General features: G+C 43.5%; 1 protein-coding gene across 1 annotated transcript in view; it reads right to left on the bottom strand.

Annotated features, from left to right (window-relative positions):
• Positions 1–21,960, bottom strand: part of LOC144762707 (elongin-A-like) — a 586,446-nt gene that overhangs the window by 2,802 nt on the left and 561,684 nt on the right. The window contains exon 10 of the mRNA XM_078647949.1: positions 15,557–15,720. Coding sequence (XP_078504075.1) covers positions 15,557–15,720 — 164 coding nt within the window. The remainder of the gene's footprint in view (positions 1–15,556; positions 15,721–21,960) is intronic.

Here is a 21,960-nt window from a genome sequence, read left to right as displayed (position 1 = left end):
CTACAGGATTTGAGAGGTGCCCCAGCAGGAGGGATCTTCTCCCTGTACAGTTCTCCAATTAGGGCCTTCTTTTACTGCAGTTTAGATGACCCAGTTTTTGGGATGTATTTAGAAGCTTCATTTTTTAGCTGGATATCCATATCGGTTTGATACTATGGTTAAAGCAGGTGCAGCTTTTTTAGATTAATTAGGCGGGTGTGTGTTTCAGTCTTCAAATCTCTTTAGTTTGTTTGGCTTGGATATGAGTTTCTGTGATGGTAGGATATTTCCACGTTATAATATATTGAGACTCCTCTATAGCTCCTGTTAAACACCAGAGGAATCTTACGGCCTTTGAAAAACAGTACTCGGAACTCAACTTTTTTTATGCATCTGTCCCAGCAAAGAAAGAAACTGGAACTAGACTTTATCGCACTTCAGGACATGGTTCTTTTGCGTGAAATCTCAGGCATTTCTGTACTGCCGGAAAATTACTTGAATGCGTTATTCTAACACGAGGTGCATGGCACTTAGCAGAGCTGTACACCTTGGTGTTCTCCATGCACCTAGAATTTAGTTTGTCTTTGATGTTTCACTTTGGTCTCGCTTGCGCATTGCTCCGGCGAGATTATAATAAGCGGTCCGAAAAGTCTACCAAAGCGGCAGATTAGACACAGTTCATGCGAGACAGGCGTGTGCACAACGCCAGCCACGTCACACACCACCATTTGTCTGTGCCTCGGCATCAGACTTCAAAGGCTGCCGCTACCCCACCCGCCGCATCAGACTTCAAAGGAATGCGATCCCGCTCTCCAGCCCCACGCCACAGCAATGCCGAGAGCTTGTACTTACACGGGATGCTTTTTTTCTTTTCACTATGGTCCCCTGTTAATGTTTGTCAACTATAAATGCTGTTCATTTTGTTACTAAACAACAAATCTCACGGGAACCATAGGGCAACAATATTTTCACTTGTCCATAGTATCACAGAAATGTATGCTAAAGCGCTGTGTTTCTCACTGTTGCTCCACATCACTCAGGGGCACCGCCACATCACTCAGGGGCACCGCCACATCACTCAGGGGCACCACCCCTAGTTCGTACGATGTCAGTAGGTGCCTTTTTTACATTTTAACTAAAACAGAAACGTTACAGGATCAAAGCGTTTCCAAAACGCTTCATTAGATTTTTGGTTTTTTATTTGTGTTAATGTCTGTTGGTGCTATGTGTTGTCTGCCTAATTTGGAATTATTGTATAACTTTATTTAACAAATGAACAAAGTGCATGTGGACGTTTTGGTCTGAAAATGTGGTGGCGCGCAGGAGCCGCGCTCCTCCTTTGCTGCCACATGCATGTAGCTCACCAGGCTGCACACCCCCTCACTCTCCATAGGGTCGCACGCCTTTTCTTTGATCTCCGCCGCGCGTTCTCAGACTCCTCTCTGCCCACGCGTCTCCCCCCTTCCGTGTAGTTCCACCCAGCCTTCTCTTTCTCTCATTTTGTTGTGATTTTCGGCTTTGTCTGACTGACAACTTGACCTTGTGCCTAGGAGTTTTGCATGTGTCTAATATATTTTTTCACTTACAATTTTTATTTTATTTAACTTTACGTGCCCAAACTAACTTCCTGTTCTCTTCTCATGTGCTGATCTGCTGTTCTTTCACCCCACCTCCTTCTCTAACTCCCTGTTCTCTTCTCCTGTGCTAATCTGCTGTTCTCTTCCACCTGCTACCTTCTGTAACTCCCTGTTCTCTTCTCTAGTGCAGATCTGCCGCTCTCTTCCACCCCACCTCCTTCTTTAACTCCCTGTTCTCTTCTCCTGTGCTGAACTGATACTCTCTTCCACCAGTCTCCTTGTTTAACTCCCTGTTCTGTTCTCCCGTGCTTATCTACTGCTCTCTTCCACCCGCCGCATCCTTTAACTCCATGTTCTGTTCTCCCGTGCTGATCTGCTGCTCTCTTCAACCCCGAACCTTCTCAAACTCCCTGTTCTCTTCTGCTGATCTGCTGCTCTCTTCCACCTCGCATCCTTCTCTAACTCCCTGTTCTATTCTCTTCTCCTGTGCTGATCTGCTGCTCTTCCACCCCACCACCTTCTTTAACTCCCTGTTCTCTTCTCTTCACATTGTGTTGATCTGCTGCTCTCTTCCACCCGCCTCCTTCTTTAACTCCGTTTTCTTCTCCTGTGCTAACCTACTGTTCTCTTCCACCCGCCTCTTTCTCTAAGTCCCTGTTATCTTCTCTATTTCCAATCTGCTATTCTCTTCCACCCTGCAGCCTGCTTTAACTGTGTTCTTTTATGCTGTGCTGTTATGCTGCTCTCTTCCACACACCTCCTTCTCTAACTCCCTGTTCCCTGCTCCACAGCTGATCTGCTGCTCTATTCAATCCTCCTCCTTCTCTACCTCCATTTCCTCTTCTCACATGCTGTTCTGCTGCTCTCTTCCACCCCGCCTCCTTCTCTAACTCCATGTTCTCTTCTCCACTCTATCGCCCACACACTATCGCCCTCGCCATCTCTCGCCCTCGCCATCTCTCGCCCTCACCCTCTCGCCATCTCTCGCCCTCGCCATCTCTCACCATCTCTCGCCCTCGCCATCTCTCACCCTCGCCATCTCGCCATCTCTCGCCCTCGCCATCTCTCACCCTCGCCATCTCGCCATCTCTCGCCATCTCTCGCCCTCGCCATCTCTCGCACTCCATCGCCCTCACTCACTCCATCGCCCTCACTCACTCCATCGCCCTCACTCACTCCATCGCCCTCACTCACTCCATCGCCCTCACTCACTCCATCGCCCTCACTCACTCCATCGCCCTCACTCACTCCATCGCCCTCACTCACTCCATCGCCCTCACTCACTCCATCGCCCTCACTCACTCCATCGCCCTCACTCACTCCATCGCCCTCACTCACTCCATCGCCCTCACTCACTCCATCGCCCTCACTCTATCGCTATCTATCGCTATCTATCGATCTAGCTATCGATCGCCCTCATTCTATCACCCTCTATCGCTCTCTATCTATCTAGCTAAATATCTATCACCCTCCCTCTATCTATCTATTGCACTCACTATCGCACCACCACAGCATCACTCAGGGGCACCACAACATCACAATGCGCTACCACAGCATCACTGAACGCCACAGCATCACTCGTTGCCAACAGAAGATCACTCAGCACCAACACAGCATCAATCTGTGCAACCATTCAACAACAACTGGTTCAAATATATTCTCACAATGTTTCAAGCTTTATTAGAAATGTCACAAAAAAAGTTAATATTTCACTTCTGGATTTTCATCTCAATAAAATACACTGAACATAATCTTCACAAAAGTTCATTCAAAAAATTACGCTATTGCCAATATAAATTAAAATACCTTTTATTTAAGTATTAATTATTTAAAAAAATTATAAGCCATTGTTATTTGTAATATCAATACATCAAAGTCACATACAGACAAAACATGTTGCATTACAAATGCTATAGGTGTCACATTTGCAAAAATTACAAGTATTGGCATTGTAAATGACAAAGCTATTTTCACTATTTTCAAAACCAACACAAAAAAAATTGTTGTTTACAAGACAAACTCAAACTTTCCTAATGCGAGACCTATTGCATTGCAAATGCTTGTTTAGTTTTTATGTGCACTCATTTGGAACTTCTGGTATGTGAACAAGACTCTTGTGGGGTAAAAAAAAGCCCTGCTTGTTGCTGAAATCATGGAATAAATACCCAGCAGCAAAGCTGTTACAGTGTGGCTCGCCTCTTTCAAGGCTTGAACCAGTGGGGGAAGGTGTGCTTAAAAATGTGTGTGGGGAACCAAGATACCTATAGGCAAGCCCTGGCCAAAACACAAATTCACCAGTGATAGTTAGTAGAGCTAACTATAACTTACGCCCCAGCCATGCACTGCTTACGACTTCACATAATACATCACTCATGACATTCTCTTTGACATCATTAATTACATCACGGATGGCATTTCAAATGACATCAGGATGGACAGGTGAGAATATGAAATTCAGTAGGAAGATTGCTGGGTAAGGAGGAGAGAAAAGGAAAGGCATAGACATTTTGAATAATCTGCAGGACCCATTTGTCAGACGTGATGCATTGCCGACCAAAGAGGAAATGTTGAATATTGCCCCCCAGTGGTGGAGCATGTGCCAGGAAGAGAACGCTAAAGGTTTTTTTGGGCTGTTGTAGCAGGGCATGATGAAATGGGAGACTGATGCCCCTGCTAGACTGCACACTGTCTACCAGAAGCACGTATATGGGTTCAAAAGGACTAGGGTGCCGCATCACTGTCTGGGAAGGTGGTCACTCTGTATATGCCAGACCTCTGGATTAGCCTCTAATCTTGTGGTACAGATATTGAGGCAGTTTGGCATGGGTCAACAGACTCAAGGAAAATGCTGTCGCTCTGCTGTATATTACTGTTCGAGGCCTGTACAATAAGACTCTTGGGTGGGGTGCTTAGTGAGAAACTCCTGGTCACTAGGCGCTGGACGGCGAACTCTGGCCACTTGCCAGAGGGGGGGGGGGAGAACAAGGCTTGCAACAAGTAACCATTAAAGTATCTGAGGGCATTATTAAGAGTAAGTAATAGCTGACAGTGCTGGCCCTAGCTGCAGATTTTCAGTCAGAGCATTTGTTTTGTCCTCGATGGAGAGAAGTTACAATTCTAGTGCCTCAGCCACCTTGAAAAACCTCTCCAAATGAGGCACTCTTCCGTTGGTGGCAAGTTAAGCTCTGACTCAAGAGAAGTATCATTCTGTAAATCAGTTTCTAAGGCAACATCAGTATAATGAGGGGAAACAAGCCATCCTCTTCATCATCATCATCATCATCATCATCATCCTAGGGTACCCCTGCTCTGTCACAGGTTCAGAATTAAATCAATAAGCTAATGTAGCTCTTGCTGGTAGTTGTGATGTGGCAGAGGCATTGGTTTAGATTAAAGCTGTGTGACGAATGGATGCACTTTTGCTATTTCAGAGTGCAAAATAGGGAATGTCCATTCGCAATAGATGTATGAATATATGAGGGCAGGTGAGGAGTCCTATAATACAGATTGTTTTTCATTTTATTTTATCGGTGTGGTACATTATGTTTGTTCTGTAGTATTGTGATTGATGTGTTTTTCATGTTATTTCTTGTGAAGTACAATAAAATGGTAGATATGCGACTGTAAAGTTATTTGGGGCATGATTAGAGGCATGGATTTAAGTGATGTTGGCTATTTGATTGTTACATAGTCTGCATATGCACAGATGAGGCAGGTTAATAGTAGGATGATGGCTGTATGATGAGACACAGAAGGTTAGGTTTGCTGCTTGAATGTGGATTCACCTTAAAGAAGTAGAAGGCCAGAGGCAATTTGCCAAATCGGAAGTTGGTTTAATTATACATAGTGTCCTAGAGAGCAGGCGACAGACTATCTCAAAGCACATTGGTTTGGGCTATCATTTCCTACATTACACGAAGAGTCATAAAGCGATTTATGCATTCCTTTGGAGACAGAAATCTGGGCCTAATCACAGGATCATAAATCTGGTTCTTTTGATGAGAAGCTCAGGTGGTCTTGACCCTATGTGGACATAATGGAGGACCAGTGCATACGTGTACAAATGTCCGGGATGGGGAGCGCATGTTCGGTGAGTATAGCGTGCATGCTGTGTATGGATTAGAGTGCTCCCAACTTAGTGTGGCATCTAACTTCATTGTGTTTTGGGAACGCACACCACCTCTGGCCAAATGTGCTTTATTGGGGCTAATCTCCTAAAATCATTGTGGTATTGCTGCCTATCTGTTGGGGTTACGTGGCACTCCCACTTCTGATCTGTCAATCAGTTGCTTCAGGCCTAGGTCACAGGGCTGGCTGACCACGTACTTCTGACTCGGGGTTGGGGGGGAGGTCATATTGGGTAAATTCAACAACGATGATTTGAGTTAGTTATTATACATACACATGATGTGCACTGACACATTTTCAAATATTAACAGCTTTGCAAGTTTAATCCATTTAAAAAAAGGGTAATTAATACAAAGAGTGCACACCAGTGAAATTATGAATGATGTTATTTGAGTTGTCAGTCAAGTAATCAGTGATATTGTGTGGGAAATCATGAGAAGTGCTCGTCTGGGGCACAAGTCATGGTTAGTGTAATTATAATTGGTGATTTTCAGGTTTTTTTTAGATTGTTTTGTAACCGTAAATTCACTATACCTTCAGTTTTATTCTTCAGAACACTTGAGTTTTTGTTATAAAAAAACATTTGTTAATATGCCTAACCACAATTTCCCTTTACCTGTTTTTAAAAAAAATATTAATTTGTGTTTTTTTTAATGTTATATACTGCTTACCTCTGTTTAACTCAACCCTGGACTAGCCCAACCCTTGAATTTTGTTGTGTGCAGCGGGTATTTTTTGCACAGGCCCTGCAGACAACCTGCTTTTCCTGCATAAGGTCTTTGCCTGTGCGTAACAAAAGTTCTCCGCAGTGCCTGATGTTTAGCAGCTTATCTCTGTTGTGCAGATCTTTCAACTGTCAATATAAAGCATTGCAATAAGCCAAGGCCTTTGAACATGGATGTCATGGGGAAGAGGGAAGCACAGAGTGCCTGACCTTTGGCTGTGGGTGGCAAACCTCTGCTGTGCACGGCAAATATAAAAGTAGGCCCTTTTGGGGACCCTAGAGCACAAACCAATCTCCTGAGTTCAAGGCCAATATGATGTAGACCAAGGACAGTATTTTGAACTTGCCTTGCCAAATGAACAGGCATATAAAACAGAGATCCAGAATACACCTCAGGCCTCCATTCTTCTCACTGGCCAGGAAGTAAAGGGACTGAAATCCTGTGCCACTTTCTACTGAGGGAAACACTCTTAATTGCCCCCTTTCCCTGTAAGGTTTGGACATCTGCCTTCAAGAACGATGTCTGAGTCTGCAAGCATGCTCTAAAGGAGAGAGAGTAGTCTAGCAGAGTGGATAGAGGTGGGCAGGCGAAGGCCCAGGAGACAAACTGCCTGATCCAGCAGTCTGTTGTGATCACCTCCCAATTGGTGACAAAGTGTGAGACCCTCCTCCAGCCAGAAGAGAGTGTTCTGAAAGAGGATGAGGTCTGAGGGGTTCAGAGGCAGCAGAGCCTGCAAAAGACAGTGGAGACTGGATCATCAGTTGTTGGTGATACCTTCTAGATCCAGCACTTCCTCGAGAGGAGTCATAATTCAGCTGAGGTGTTTGAAGAAGCGGTTGCCTCTTCCAGGACTACGCAGCCCTAAGTAACCACTGATATTGTTCGTGGGATCGCCATGTAGGGAAGGCCACACAGAGGAGTTGGTCTGTTGCAATGCTTCTTTTGAAGCATTCCAAGAAGGAATCAGCTCCTGATGAGTTGATGCCAGTTGAAGGGCATATCCATAGGTCTAGCCTGGACATCCCTTGAACATCCAGTGGACCACAACAAAGCGTGTTGTTGTTACCTCACAATTGCACCCTTAGGCTGGGCATATGTCTCGGGAGACGCAAAGCAACGTTTCAGTATCTGTTTACATGCATCCAGTCCATCCCTCACTAGGTCTGAGAATGGCTGCATGTGCTCTGGCAGGCTAATGACCTTGAGTTGGCAAAAGACATGAGGCATTAGCTGTGATCTAAGATAAACTGCCTTGGGCAAAGACTTTGCGACTAAAATAATCTGTCTGTAGGGGATGTCAAAAAAGCATTTAGAATTGCTTTGAGGACATCTGAACCACTTTACTCTCCACTGACTGGTGGGAGGGCAGAAAGTGGAGGTCACCCAGAGCTTGCCTATGGCACTTGATGGTCTGCTGAGCCTGAAAAGGGTTTCTCCTATGCAGCTATTAGATGTCTAGGAGAGCTTTTTTCAAAGGAAAGAAGGGCTCTACAGAAGCTTTAGAGTTGCAAAATTTTTGTTAGAGTGTTTGACTTCACTTCAGGAGAATGTAAAGTCAGTTCCATGATCTCTTTCACCTTCTGAATAACTGTTGTGAAAGAAGAGACCTGCTCCAAGGAAGAGTGGAGAAATAGGAAATCTCCACTTCTGGATAATAGTAGGCCATTGGCATTATGTAAAAATAAATCAAGCCCAAAGTAAATTTTCCAATGAGGCAGGAGTTCAGCTTCTGATTCCTCATCCTTCACGCATCTGTAGTAGTTATCCTTCATAGCCAAGGCATCCAAATTTGAACCAAAAACATCTCATCATCAAATCAAATCAAATCTCTTAAACTGGCATACGTCTCTGGCCCTAGAAAGGGGTTCAAATTGTGGTTCATCACGGTGGTTCACCCCTATTTTCCCCATGCCTAATAGATGGTACTTTCTACTTACAACTGCGCTGGCATCACCAAAGAGTTACGCCCTGATAGAATGAGGAATAGTGACTTGAAGTGTTTCAATCTAGGAACTGGGACGTGAGCCCCTGAAGGCGTGGCTTTGGAGCTGCCAAAGCGATAGAGAAAGACCACCTCTCTTGGGCTGTAGCCTGGAAGACTGATGGTCTCGCCTGAAAAGATTGAATATATCTAGCCGGAAGCCTCGGCATGTGCAGGAGTGGCTGAAGAACTGGGGTACACCAGAATCTGCTTCTTAGGCGCCAAGCATTCTCCAAGCGTCGAGGAAGTGTCTGGCATTGGCAAATGCCATTGTGACTCAGAGCAGTCCCTGGAATATGATCTCTTTCTCCAGGGAGAAGATGAATTCTCCTTACTATTGTGTTTTTATGTTTCTTGTGTGAAGGGCTTTTAGGAGACTATTCGTTGGAAGAAGACTTATCTTTTTTAGGAGGATTCCGCTGGGGTCTCATTGGAGGTCTCCCTCTCTTCAGTGGCATAACGATAATTGAGGGGGCCCCCCTGCCAGGTACGTGGAGGGGCCCCATCCGGACTCTATTAGGAGCTCTCAGGCCGAAGTGCAGTGCTAAGGGGGCCCCCTTGAGCTTGAGGGCCCCCCCGCACTGCGGGGATGTGTGGGCCTGTGTTACGCCCCTGCCTCTCTTATGTTCTACATAGGTACATGGAGGAGCAAGAGTCCTAGAATTTGCCCCAACCACAGACTGTCATTTTGCAGAACCGAAGGGGGCATCTTCTTGAAGCACTGTCCTCACGGCTTGAAACTTGAGGCCCATAGAGGAGACATTTGATTTTATTGCCATCCAAAACGGATATATTTTTCTTGGTGAGACAATGAGTGTGTGCTCTGAGCCACGTCACAAAGACACAGAAAAAAATAGGAACTGTTACCAGCTGCAGACAGTGCCTTGTATACTCTAGTGACATAACTTCCAGAAGATGATTCGCTGCTTGCTACTTGGCAGTGCTAGAGATTCACTGCTAGGATTTAAAAGTTTACCAGACCAGTTTGAAAAGGACTATTCATAAGGTGAGGAATCAGTGGGAAGAGAGATATCAGACTTGACCAGTCACAAGAGTATTTGAAACCCTAAATGCTCCATGAAACCAGATGCTACATCACAGTCAGGGAGTCATACTGATCGGTTACTAAGACAACCATCATATTACCCTCTATTTCAACCCAGGCCAAAAAAAGCAGTCTAACTGATAAGAAAACACAAGTTAACTAGCAAGCTATCACATTGTGGAATCTTGGAGCTCCAGTGACACAGTATGAAACCTTCTCTTTAGTAACACTAGCCAACACTGATTCAAGATATGTATTCCCTAGTGGGGGAATGCTACAGTTGCAGAATGAGACACACTTAGTGTGCGACATTCAAAGCTACCATCTACTTCAAGAAAGGAATTGACACATTCAAACAATTACATGAAGACCAGGCTGAATTTCCAAGCAACAGCAGGCTGTTATCAATGTCTGCCAATACTTTGTGGGAGACCAATCAGTAGTTCATTGTAACCTTAATTGTTGACACATCTCCCCCCCATATTATCCATTCTAACCTCAAGCTGAGCTAGGTTATAAGTGGCTTAAGTTGATAAAATGGGGCAGACATCTTATCTAGCTTTGCCATGGCATAGTTTTAACTTTTAAAAGTACGTTAGAAATTCAGTAACATTTAACTATAATTACAAGTTAACAAAAGGTCAACCAAGCCAGCCCATACACCTACCTCTACACGAATGTGTATGTATATTACTATATTTTCTCATGGCAGTTTAGACTAATATGATTATGAAATACAATGAGAAATAATAGGCTCAATACTGGATTGAGAACTTTCAAAACGTTCTAAAAAGTTTTTGATATATATGAAATATAATTATTCTAGCAAATGCAATACCTACCTGTGTGATCACCGTCTGATAAGGCACAATTGGGGTGAACGTGACCTTCTGGAAGCTTCCCCAGTTGCAGTCGTTTGTTCAAATGCATTGCAACTTCATTACTGCTTAAACAGGATAGATGAAGTGCTTTTCACACTAATCAGATCATGGAATGTTCCCATCAGGAGCGCCTCCTCCCCTGGCAGACCGAATTTAGATCTTTTGCATGCAATTGATAGAGGAGAACAACAAGGCTCGACAAAGGTTACCAAAAATTTGGTCTATGGCTATTTTAGGATTACTGAGTGTTGTGAGGTTTGGAAAGGCCAGAAGCTTGAGGACTCTGAACGTTTATTTTGCTACAGTGATGCAAAAACTGGGTGGTGCCACAGTCTGCATAATCCCCTCCTGGAGAGATCAAGGGCTCAAGATCTTCCACTATAAAAGCCGAGGTCATCATCATGTATATCTGTAATATTAAGGTTATTCCCTACCCAGCCGTGGTGCTTTGTATTTGCCAGAGTCCCTGTCGCAGTGAAAATGCATTCCAGCGTGGACTGCCAGTCTGTCACCGTCACTAGGAGCAGTGGGGCTTATCTGATCATTGTTGAAGCCCTCATTTTACTTTGCTGGAAGAACAAGCACTTTTAGCCAAGACCTTCCATGCGCAAGGGAACCGAGTCGTTGCTAGCTCAACCTAGAAAGTGTCTTGAGCATACCAGCAAAATAACATCTGAAACTAGGTCACTTGTCTAAAGAAGCTTGTAATTTGGCAGAAGAAATATAGCTATACCCAAGCCTAAACAGCCTAGGAATATGGCATAAGAGTTGCTACAGGAAAACACAAATGCTTGAATTAACAGGAAGGTAAAACTCTTTGCATGAAATTAAGTGCACAATAGCATTACACTCAGCTGCGAGTAACTGATGCTAGTTATCTCCAGATATCACAAGTTTCTGCCAAGCTGATGAGAGGCTGTGGGGACAACTTTGGACACGACCTTCCACACACTTACATTAGAAATCATTTTGCACAGAGAAACTTCAAAAAAGGAAGCAATTGGAGAGGTTAAACAAAAATGTATTCCAATTTATCCTCTACAATAGCCAACTTCCACTTAGACCTCCTTAATTTCACCTTTGTTTCATTGGTGCTTCCGTTGAGCACATCACAGGTCCAAAACGGACTTTGGATGCCAGGGGCTGCCACAGTCACATCCCTTTTGGCGCTACATGGGCCACTGACCACGCTGCAGACAGTCTTAGAAGTAGGCGCAGTTAAGGTCACAAAAAGGCAGCAGGTTTGTGGACATACGTATTTTCAAAGCCCTTACTAACAAATGTATTTTTTATTCTGTCGGGCTGTGTTCTGATTGATTCTCATATCACAGTCTGAAAACTACAACGCCCATCATGCCTAGTGAGATGTGAGGCGATGCGATGCACCAAGCTCCGTATTACATACATAATCGTGTTAGAGCTACAGGTTCCCGACTCTCTCTGCTCCACACAACTGAATAATGGACCCTCCATTCAAGATCTCCATCCAAGCGAACAGGCAGCAGAATTGACTATGCTCTCGTCTAAAAAGCTTTTGCATGGCACACTGTTAAACAAATGATAGCTGTGCTCCAAGGGTTGTGGGTATACTGGACCATGTAGGCGGCATACTGGTACAACAAATGCAACTGTAACTAGGAACCATCTAAGTATACAAGCCGTTAGGCTCAGTGTTTGTTGCCAGGCTTTCATGAGAGAGCTCTTACTTGAATCGTGTTCAAATTCACACACTGAAAAGGACTACGGTAAATAGAGGAACACTAGTGGAACAACATATTGTATTAGTTACTTGTAACAATGTACTCATTGACTCTTTGCAGTACACATCACAAGTATTTGGAGGACAGCTCCACAAAAATGTTAACGTCATATTCTGTAACTTTGTTTAGATCGTCACACAGCTACACAGTTCATCTTGTTTCAAGACTTTTTCCCTGCAGTACTTTCCCACCTCCCATGTACCCGCTCCGAATCTGTGTGCTTTCAAGAAAAGAGGCAGGCAGACATATCGGTTTGTGCATATCTGGATTCAGAAAAATGTGGCAGTTCAGTCGTCTGTTTACATTCCAGCTATTCTTCCATCTCTACTTTGCCAGTGACTATTTCTACGCCTCAGAACCATACAAGCAACATTACTAAAATTAACTATTTCCAGAAGCTGTAGTCCTAAAGAACCACGCTGAATCTTTCAGTCATCAAAAATATATCTACCATTTTCAGAATAGCACTAGGAATACAGGAAGCATAAAGCATGCGGGAAAAAATGAAACTTATCTGTAGGCCATCATTGATTCACTTCAGAAATCACTCAACACAAAAAAAGTTCAATCAACTTCTTCCACTTTCTTTTAAACACTTACTTTTAAATTGTATCCAAAAGACAGCCAGCAGTGGTGTATCTTTACGGAACCGTCAGTTTGGTCTGACCATAACCTTATTTTCTTTTCATTGCACTTAGCTGGTCCCAAACTCGGTTTCTCGCAATTTGGTTTACAAACGCCCTTGCCGGAAAGTTGATCACTCCACCTTTCAAGACACCCTTGCCATCGCACAACCTATGCTGTCCACAGACATTGAGAGGTCTAGCAACTGTTGTGGAATATGGATTAATCAGGCCTTAGATAAGTGTATCCCTGCTAAATGGAGTCATGAGAAGAAAGCTCGGTGGCATGCATGGTTTGATGCGACTCTTACCACAGTTCGGAAAAACTGGAAAGTACTTGAGCATACTTGGAGACGTGCTTACAGTCCCTTAGCCAAGCTTGAATATATAAAGGCCAGGAAAGCCCACCATAAACAGATACGGAAAGCCCGTGCTGCACATTTTGCAAATAAAATTAACACCAGTAATAACCCCTCCAAAACATTTTTTTCTTTGTTAAAGGATATGGTGAAATTGCTGCAGACAGCAGATACCACTATAGCCTCCAATGCCCAATATGAAACTCTGGCCACTTGTTTCATTAATAAAGTGGTGGGCATCTATGACAGCTTCCACTCAAAGAGTGAGAGTATATGCTTAACCCCCTTCTACGCTCATGACGAGCTCAGCTCGTCACGTAACGCGGGGTTTTTAAAATCGCAGCGCGCAGCGGGAAAACCGCTAGCGCGCATGCGGTTAATGAAGGGAGCTCTGCCAGGCAGTGAGACTCATTCTCTCTCTACTTTTACACCTAACCTGATTGACGACCTTAAGGCCTTGCTCGTCAAAATAAAGTCAGGGTCTCCTGATGATCCCCTCAAACCGGAACTTTTTGTCAAATTACAGGAAATGTCTGCTTCCCAGATGCCTGGAACTTATTAACCTTTGCCTTAGGACAGTAGGGTTGCTGCAAGCCTAGAAGCATGCCAAGGTCATCCCTCTACTAAAGAAACCGACATTAGATGCCTCTAGGCCAGAGAATTATCTCCCAATCTCTTTGCTTCTATTCCTGGCTAAAGTAACTGAATCACATGTGAATACCATACTAACAAAATATCTGGAATCTCATTCTATATTGGATTCCTTGCAAAATGGTTTTCGGCCAAGAAACAGCACTAAGTCAGCTTTACTGACAGTTATGGAGCAACTCAGAGCTTCCTTGGATGAGGGCAGCACGGCGGCTCTCATTCTGTTGGACCTTAGTGCTGCCTTTGATACGGACTCGTATAACATCCTGTTCCATCGGTTGCAGGAGATCAGTATCACTGGTAGCACCCTCGCCTGGTTCACTTCCTTTTTGTCTGATAGATCCTTTCAGGTTATTGCCCCTCCCTTTCACTATCAGAGACACTCACTATGTTGCGGTGTTCTTCGGGGGGTTGGCATTGAGTCCGGCCCTGTTCAATGTTTAGATTTGACCACCTGCAGCGCTGGCCAAAACCTGCAATATTTCTCTGGTGTCATATGCAGATGAAACGCAGTTGATACTATCTTTCACCAAGGATCCCAGCCAGGACGCCGCCAAATTTCGAGAGGATCCATCTGCCATAGCCATCTGGATGGAAATGAACAGCCTCCAGCTTAATTAATCCAAAACAGAAATTCTCCTATTAGGCAGAGGCTCTCACCTCTGGGGAGACAAGTGTTGCCTGCCGACGCTGGTTACTCCTCTGGTGCCTAAAACTGTCGTAAAAAACCTGGGTGTTCGGTTTAACAATGCCCTCTTCTTTGAGGACCATGCTAAATCTGTGGCAGGGACCTGCTTTGGCCTACTGCGGGGCCTTAAACCCATACTGGGTTTGTTTGATCCCCATACTAGTCAGTTGGTCATCCAAGCTACGGTTCTGGCCAGGCTGGATTACTGCAATAGTCTGTTGCTGGGATACAATAAGTCCATTATCAACAGGCTACAGCGCACCATGAACGCGGCAGCCCGAACACTGTTTGCTCTGCCTATAGTTATAGTTCTGTCTCAGGCCTGAGGCGTCGCCTTCACTGGTTGCCCGTGGAGCAAAGAATCCAGTTCAAAACACTCTGCAGTACATACAAAATTCTTGCAGGAATAGGCCTGGCGATTCTGAGCAATCTGTCATTCTTACAACGCAACCTGTGTCCTTCACTCCGCTGACCTACATCTTCCTCGTGTGCTGCGATTCTGTAGGGCCAGAAGAGGGGAACGCTCATTTAAGGTGCTTTCACCCGCCTTTGGAACTCTTTGCCACTCTATCAGAAACATCACCAATCTTTTGTCTTTTAGAAAGGCAGTGAAGACATGGCTTTTCTGTTGATTTAGCTGTCCCCCATGCAATTTCTTCTCTGGCATTTAGTGCTGGGACGTCCCTTTGCCGGGACAGTTATGCGCTCTATAAATCCTATAACATAACACTGTTTAAAAATCCCAATCTTATAGTTCTCTTATGCCCATCCCTGGAGTTCTGACTGCCCACAAAAGATCAGATCAATCAGACAGGACTAGGACACACGCTGAAAGTCTGCTCGAAAGGAGCCCGACATTTAAATGGGGAACTAATGGAAAAGAAGAATTTTGAGAAGGAGGATACATCAAATTGCCTTGATGAAGTCTCTTTAATGGATGAAACCAGTTGAGTGGGTATGTTTTAAGTGTGATGGAATGGGATACTTAATCAAAAGAACTTTATTGAAAAAGACACCAATATCTGGAAATTAATTGAAAAACGAAATATGGAAAGTAGTTGAAAACAAAAGAGTGATTACATGATAAATGCAATTCGAATTGTAAAGTTACATGTGAACAAGGGTATTTATGTTGCCCTCCTAATATTGTGAAAACTCTTACTTTTAAATGGTCTTCTAGCATCTTGATTAGCTGCACTGGTTTGTGGGCTGGAAACCAATAAGGCGCTGCTGCTGGGTAAATTTGTGCTGCTGGGTAAATTTGTGCTGCTGGGTGAATTTGTACTGCTGGAAGAATTCAATTTCTCTCTTTCAATCTTTTGAATCCTATGTAAAAAAAAATAATTAAAAAAAACACAGCAAAAACATTAGCTGCGAAGAGGAAGAAATACAACGTAAAATTAAATTATTCCAATGCAGTTGGACATAAATACCAAAGTATACATGGCATGCAGACATTTCTAAAACTAAAGTAGGGAGAAGTATACTGTGTGATTTAAGTTAAATTAACATATTAAATAGGTGAAGCAGTGAAAAACAGATTTTAGTATTGAGTATTAGTGGCGCTGGAGTTTATATATATATATATATATATATATATATATTCACTGAAAAAACCATAGGTTAGAGACCATATATAGTTAGGAATTAGCATTTAAAAAACCTTATTTTACTCACACAAAACCATTGAAATTCCATATATAGTTAGTTGCACTAACTATATATCGCGCACCCGCAATCCACTGCTGATGATGTCACATATTACATCATTCATGACATGGTCAGTGACATCACTGATGACATCTCAAATGACATCACTGATGACATCACTGATGACAACATCCAGTGACTGTATGTTTCTGTAAAGTTAAAATATGTCTTACATATTGAAGAATGAGAGGATGTATAAGTGTCTGGATGAAGGATTTAGTAGGTGCATGAATGACTGTATGAGTGAGTGATTAAATGTGTCTCACTGAGTGCATGGGTTAGTGACTAAACTGTCTTAATTTGTGCATCATTATGTTTGTTGTTCTGTAAACTGCTGCATGTGTTGATCAGTAGCTATATGAGTAACTATATGGGTTATTGAGTGGTTGCCCAAGTATTTGTATGGGAGACTGAGTGTGTGTGTGGGTGGCTGGGAGGTGTATGACTCTGTGCATAGATGTGTGAGCAGTTGATTCACTAGATGTATGGGTTCAAAAGTGCATGTGGAAACAGCTGTATGGGCGGTTGACTTTGTGCATGAGTGTATTGGTGAGTGAATGGATATCTCAGTGCTACATGTCAAAGTAAGTACATATGTAAAACACAGTACATGTGAGAGTTGACATATATAAATAACTGTGCATAAGAGCCAGTGAATGTGTGAGTGGCTGTATGGATCATTGAGAACTTGTATCAGGGATTGTATAAGATTGTATAAGAGAGTAAATATGTGTTAGTATATGTTTGAATAAATAAGGTGTGTATAACTGTATAGTTGAGGAAATGGAGGTGTGATTGATTCTTTGCATGACTGACTAGGTGTGTGAGTAACTCCATGGATGAGTGACAGTCTGTGAGTGTCTGTTTATACTGAGTGTATCTAAGGTTATATAAGAGTCTGAAGAGGTTCATCGTATTATCACATGAATGATGTCATGAGTGTTGTGATCAGTAATGTCATTTGAGATGTCATCAGTGATGTCATTTGAGATGTCATCAGTGATGTCATCAGTGATGTCATTTGAGATGTCATTTGAGATGTCATCAGTGATGTAATCAGTGATGTCATCAGTGATGTCATTTGAGATGTCATCAGTGATGTCATCAGTGATGTCACTGACCATGTCATGAATGATGTAATATGTGACATCATCAGCAGTGGATTGCGGGTGCGCGATATATAGTTAGTGCAACTAACTATATATGGAATTTCAATGGTTTTGTGTGAGTAAAATAAGGTTTTTTAAATGCTAATTCCTAACTATATATGGTCTCTAACCTATGGTTTTTTCAGTGAATTTTCAAGGTTTTGTAAATGCAAATTCCTAACTATATATGGTCTATAACCTATGGTTTTTTCAGTGAATTTCATTGGTTTTTTAAAAGCTAATATCTATAGCTGTAAAATATATTCTTTATTACGTGACGTATCACGTAGCCACGTGAGACGCCTCATGACGCGTCGCGACGTATCGCTCTGCAGCGCAAACCAAACCCGTAACGTAAGCGCGCCGGAGCACGCTTACAGATAAATATATTTTTTTTAACTTTAGTTAGACAAAATCCACACGTGCACATATCTTGAGGCCTTGCAAAGGAACATCAAACAAACAGTCCCTACAATTTTGCCAAGTTTGCTGGAAATCTTTTTTTTTTTGTTTCTCTTTGTTACGCTTACCGGGACGCTACCCGGTACGCGAACCGGACGCTCCAAAAACACAAGATGGCGGACTCCCGTTACGCTGCCGGTTAGCTGCCCGGTTCGCGTACCAGGACGCGCCTCTACGGCGAAAAATCGCAATAATTAAATTTTTTTTTTTTGGCCCGCGGGGCACTTTAATATCCCCCTCATCAATCCTAGGGGGTCAGGAGGGGTCTACCTTGCCCTCTTTCCTTCACTTCCCCCTTCGTTTTCACCACATCTTGTCTCTCGAACCTACCGAGAGACAAGATGGCGGCCGCTCCGGACTGTTTACAATGTTGACAGCCAATCAGCTTCTCCTCAGACTCCCGTTACGCTGCCGGTTAGCTGCCCGGTTCGCGTACCGGGACGCGCCTCTACGGCGAAAAATCGCAAATTTTTTCTTTTTTTTTTTTTTTTGCCCCGCGGGACTTTAATATCCCCCTCATCAATCCTAGGGGGTCAGGAGGGGTCTACCTTGCCCCCTTTCCTTCATTTCCCCCTTCGTTTTTCACCACATCTTGTCTCTCGATCCTACCGAGAGACAAGATGGCGGCCGCACCGGACTGTTTAGAATGTTGACAGACACCGGAGAGCCAATCAGCTTCGCTACGCGAAGTTCCGTTACGCGTAAAGTCCGCGAACCGGAGCGCTGCCCGGTCCGCTGTTACAGATATTTATCTTTTTTTGAACGTTAATTTCTCAAAATCCACTGAAGCACATATATTGAGACCTAGAAAAGGCACATCGGGCTACCAGTCCCTACAATTTTGCCAAGTTTTGTGGAAATCCATTCAGCCGTTCGGGCTAAAAGTGAGGCCAACCGCCCTATGGAAAACTCAATGTTAAAAACACTTTTTGGGACCCCCCTTTTTTCTCGGCCCCCCTTGACGAACCCCCCCCAAATTTTCAGGGGCTGCTCAGAAACAAAATGTTCCATTTTCCTGAAAATTTCAGCCAATTCCGTCCACAAACGCCAAAGTTATTAGACATAGAATTTTCAAAAATCCCATAGAGAAAAAATCCTAACTATATATACCTACTGGCTATCGCCAGTAGGTAATATTACCTACTGGCGGTCGCCAGTAGGTATATATAGTTAGGATTTTTTCCCTATGGGATTTTTGAAAATTCTATGTCTAATAACTTTGGCGTTTGTGGACGGAATTGGCTGAAATTTTCAGGAAAATGGAACATTTTGTTTCTGAGCAGCCCCTGAAAATATTGGGGGGGTTCGTCCAGGGGGGGCCGAGAAAAAAGGGGGGTCCCAAAACGTGTTTTTAACATTGAGTTTTCCATAGGGCGGTTAGCCTCACTTTTAGCCCGAACGGCTGAATGGATTTGCACGAAACTTGGCAAAATTGTAGGGACTGGTAGCCCGATGTGCCTTTTGTAGGTCTCAATATATGTGCTCCAGTGGATTTTGAGAAATTAACGTTTAAAAAAAGATATATATCTGTAAGCGCGCTCTGGGCAGCGCTCCGGTCCGCGGACCTTAAGCGTACCGGAACTTCGCGTAGCTAAGCTGATTGGCTCTCCGGTGTCTGTCAACATTCTAAACAGTCCGGAGCGGCCGCCATCTTGTCTCTCGGTAGGATTGAGAGACAAGAGGAGGCCAAAACAAAGGGGGAAATAACCATAAGGGGGCATACTAGCTCCTCCCTGACCCCCTAGGTTTGATGTGGAGGCTTTAAAGGGGCCCCGCTAAGCAAAAAAAAAAAATTTTTTTTTTATTTTTTTTCGTGGTTAGCGCCCGGTACGCGTACCGGGAAGCTAAACCGGAAGCGAACCAAAAGAAATAGAGCTTGCCAGAGTGCTAAACATTCTAGCAATTTTTTTGGAAAGGGAAGGTAGTTCTGAAAAGAACTTTTTTTTAAATATTTTTGTTGTTTTATATTTTTTTTGTATTTTTTGAACATTTTTTGTTTTTTTTGTATTTTTTGAACGATTTTATATTTTTTTGGGGGTTTTTTGGGGGGGGGGAACAACAAAAAACAGGCGTTGAAAAGGGCTCAACAGGAGCAAAAAAAAATTACTGGGGGCGGTTAGGGCAATTATGATTGTCATAAGCCAGGTTGATGGCATTAATACTCATGTTACCACATGATATCAACGCACCACAGTGCATACAAGTATGTTTCATGTGCCCAAAATTCTCTTGGATGTTTGGCACAGTTTCCCGTGCCTCTGCTGGTGTCAATGATATTGACGATGTTGACCTGGCCACAGGAGTTGCTGTTGGGTTTTGTTCCATATCCCGTATTTCCGCCCGGCTGTAATTAAGTGGATGCTTCCTGGTCATGTGCCGATGCATGGTATAGTTCCCATAGCTATACTTTTTATCAGTCCCTCTTGATAATTTCTCTTTGCAGAGGAGGCAGGTCACATACCTCGCATTCACTTTCTTTTGCCCTGGAGGGATTGAATAAAACTGCCAGATGAAACTGGCTTTCCTATGGGAAACCCGGGGCACCTCTTCCAAGAACTGTGGTTCTTCTCCCTCCTCTTCCTCCATTTCTTCCTCTTCCTCCTCAGTGTTGGTCATCACCTGGGGAGGTGGTCCTCTCTTCCCATGAGGAGGTGGAGGTGGTGGTGGGGGTCCACCAGCTGAAGCAACTACTGAAGCCATTTCTGATATACTAATGAAGGTCTTCCTCTCACAATGATGAAAGTCAGAGTGAGGAAAGAAGGAGGGGTTTTCATCATTTGGGAAAAACAATACTTCTCAACCAATGAAAAGTGTTATTTTTAGGTCACCTGACCTAGCCTTCCATAATTATGAAACTAAAAGTGAAATGAACCAATGAAAAGCTTTATTAACAAGTCACATGACTCTAACTTTCATGTTACGCGCTGCGGAACGCTCCCCGGTTAGCTTCCGGTTCGCTGCGCTTCGCGCCTCGGTCCGCGCCCGGGGACACTTCCGGGTGCGCTAACGCAGTACGTCACAAGACGCATTTCGCGGCAACGCGATACGTCGCGCTTTCGCGCCGCGGATCGCTTCCGGGGAGTTGCGTTTCGCGCCTCGGTCCGCGCCCCGGGGCACTTCCGGGTGCGCTAACGCAGTACGTCATAAGACGCATTACGCGGCAACGCGATACCGTAACTATGTTGATTTGTTACCGGTTCGCGGACCGGATCGCGGAATTGAATTGAGCTAACGGGAAGCTTCCCGGTTCGCGGACCGGGAGCGAAACAAAAAAAATATTTAAAAAAAATTATTAATAAACATATAAAATATATTTTTGGATTTAAAGAAGAATACATTTTACAGCTATAGATATTAGCTTTTAAAAAACCAATGAAATTCACTGAAAAAACCATAGGTTATAGACCATATATAGTTAGGAATTAGCATTTACAAAACCTTGAAAATTCACTGAAAAAACCATAGGTTATAGACCATATATAGTTAGGAATTAGCATTTAAAAAACCTTATTTTACTCACACAAAACCATTGAAATTCCATATATAGTTAGTTGCACTAACTATATATCGCGCACCCGCAATCCACTGCTGATCATGTCACATATTACATCATTCATGACATGGTCAGTGACATCACTGATGACATCACTGATGACATCTCAAATGACATCACTGATGACATCACTGATGACATCTCATTTGACATTACTGATCACATCACTGATGACATCATTCATGTGATAATACGATGAACCTCTTCAGACTCTAATATAACCTTAGATACACTCAGTGTAAACAGACACTCATAGACTGTCACTCATCCATGGAGTTACTCAGACACTTAGTCAGTCATGCAAAGAATCAATCACACCTCCATTTCCTCAACTATACAGTTATACACACCTTACTTATTCAAACATATACTAAAACATATTTACTCTGTTATACAATCCCTGATACAAGTTCACAATAATCCATACAGCCACTCACACATTCACTGGCTCTTATGCACAGTTATTTATATATGTCAACTTTCACATGTACTGTGTTTTACATATGTACTTACTTTGACATGTAGCACTGAGATATCCATTTACTCACCAATACACTCATGCACACAGTCAACCGGCCATACAGCTGTTTCCACATGCACTTTTGAACCCATACATCTAGTCAATCAACTGCTCACACATCTATGCAGAGAGTCATACACCTCCCAGCCACCCACACACACACTCAGTCTCCC

Source organism: Lissotriton helveticus, chromosome 6 (assembly GCF_964261635.1).
Source record: "Lissotriton helveticus chromosome 6, aLisHel1.1, whole genome shotgun sequence".
NCBI classification, from domain to species: Eukaryota; Metazoa; Chordata; class Amphibia; order Caudata; family Salamandridae; genus Lissotriton; species Lissotriton helveticus.
This window is presented reverse-complemented; position numbering and strand designations above follow the sequence as displayed.